The sequence below is a fragment of the Verruconis gallopava genome (assembly GCF_000836295.1).
Source record: "Verruconis gallopava strain CBS 43764 unplaced genomic scaffold supercont1.328, whole genome shotgun sequence".
NCBI classification, from domain to species: domain Eukaryota; kingdom Fungi; phylum Ascomycota; class Dothideomycetes; order Venturiales; family Sympoventuriaceae; genus Verruconis; species Verruconis gallopava.
The window spans coordinates 1-1888 of NW_015622464.1; the positions used below are offsets into that span (position 1 = coordinate 1).

Sequence of the window (1888 nt, forward strand, 5' to 3'; positions counted from 1 at the left end):
GGCTGCTTCAGATTCTTCTCAAGCAATATGACGCTGCGGCCCTGGTCACCAAGCGCGACAGCGAGGGTGGAACCCGCGACGCCAGCGCCGATGATGACAACGTTCGCATCGTGGTGAATATGCCTCCGCTCTTCTTTTCGTCTGCGTAGAAATGCGAGACCGACGAGGTCGGGAGGGTGTCATCGACGATCGTCGGCATCGTTCGAGCAGAGGACACCGCGATTTATATATAGGTTCGTCTGGGCGGTGCGTGGCGTTGATTCTGGGCGGTTGACACAACTGTAGTTCGGGTAACTTAGCATGAAATGCGAGAGAGTTGAGAGTAGGGAGTGCGTGGATATACTGTGAGCAGATCTTAAGGCATACAGTTGGGATGTTTCATTTGCTCCTGGCCTAACAATCTTGCCCCATATTGTTCGATCAATTGAGAAGGGCTGCAGAAGAGTGGTATATAAAGGATTTGATGGTTGGTTAATTTTACTCGGTTGTGCACTCCTTAGCGGCCCCAAAGCCGCTGCTACGCCCAGTTAGGAAGTCTTGACTGATACATGGAACGTGACAGACCTCACATAAGTTACTCTGTCGCGTCACACTTCGCCTCGCTTAGTGTCAATGACGCAAGCTCCGCCTCCTTATTATACGAATGTAAATGGATAGCAGTAGTGGCCGGAGACGCTTATAGGCGACGTGTCACTCGGTTTTTAGCGTAACAGCGTCAGATATTGGGGTGCTATGCTGGGTACGCGATCTTTGCATGTTTCCATAAGTTAAGAAGTCTAGAGCGAGCGACTGAAATATCTGGCTTATCCGACGCTCTCCGGAGTGCAGCTCTCACTGTCGTACGCAACGAGTCGCCGTATTACTTAGTATGTAGAAGGCTTTATACAAGGATAGGAAGTTCAGGATAAAATTTGCGGCTTTGAGCGTTCATTCCGAGGCTATTAAGGCCTTCCACTTCTTGTTGAATTCGTTGTGGCGGAAGGCGTTGGTCGAGCAGTTTTACGCAGGGATAGCGCCACGCAGGGATGGACGTTAGTGTTGGTAATGACCTACGGTGTTGGAGTTGCGCGTTGACGCACTCCAACGGCAACAACAAACCCAGATTGGTCACGGGGTTGCAGGGCACAACGATATCACGTGATGAAAATTCCGACCGTTAAACCTTGAACAACAAGAAGAAGAATATTAAATATTGCTAACAGAGGCTCTTTGGTAGCGGTATAGTCTTCGATAGTTGTGCCAGCACATTTGCTTGGTGTCTGCGGATATTCGTTCGAACGCCCCTCCACCATGTGTTTATCAGCAGCTTCCGATAGCGGATCGGCCCGAGATGTGGAGCGCGGTTGGTGCCGCTTAACACGAAGTTCATGAACAGCACAGCAGGAACCATCAACAATTCAAGCTCATTGCTCACATGACGGCCTCTAATAGCGACACTTGACAAAATCTCCTTTTAAGCTCACAACTGGAGATCCAGATAGCCCCCCACACGTCAACTTTAAAGACTCAGGCGTCGGCGTAGCGGAAAGAAAGCTGTGTGATGCTTGCCCTGCGAAGTAGCAAGCTTCTGCTTCCACAGTTTCGGTAATTACCGCATCTAGGAAAGCGGGAGATCCATTAGGGTATCCATACATTCTAATCTTTGTGTCGGCGTAGGCTGCAAGAGTTTTGCCCAGGTATTCCCGAGGGACATCTGGGACGCGCCACTGTTGCGAACCTCTCTTTTTGAATACGACGCGGGAGAATGCGAAAAACAGGGCGACGTCAAATGGTTGTCCGGTTCCGTCCATTAACCATTGTAGCCTAATGGCTGGGTAGCGATAACGCCTTCCCTCTACCACGCAGTCCATGTCTGTTGGCCCTAGATTAGCGCAGGCATGGGCACAAG

General features: G+C 50.4%; 1 protein-coding gene across 1 annotated transcript; it reads right to left on the reverse strand.

Moving 5' to 3' along the window:
- Positions 1 to 343: 343 nt before the first annotated feature.
- Positions 344 to 517, reverse strand: PV09_09858 (uncharacterized protein; the record flags this gene model as incomplete). The annotated part of the gene is made up of 1 exon (XM_016364006.1): positions 344 to 517. A coding segment is annotated over one exon (173 nt), but the record flags the coding sequence as incomplete, so codon positions are not given.
- Positions 518 to 1888: the final 1371 nt, after the last annotated feature.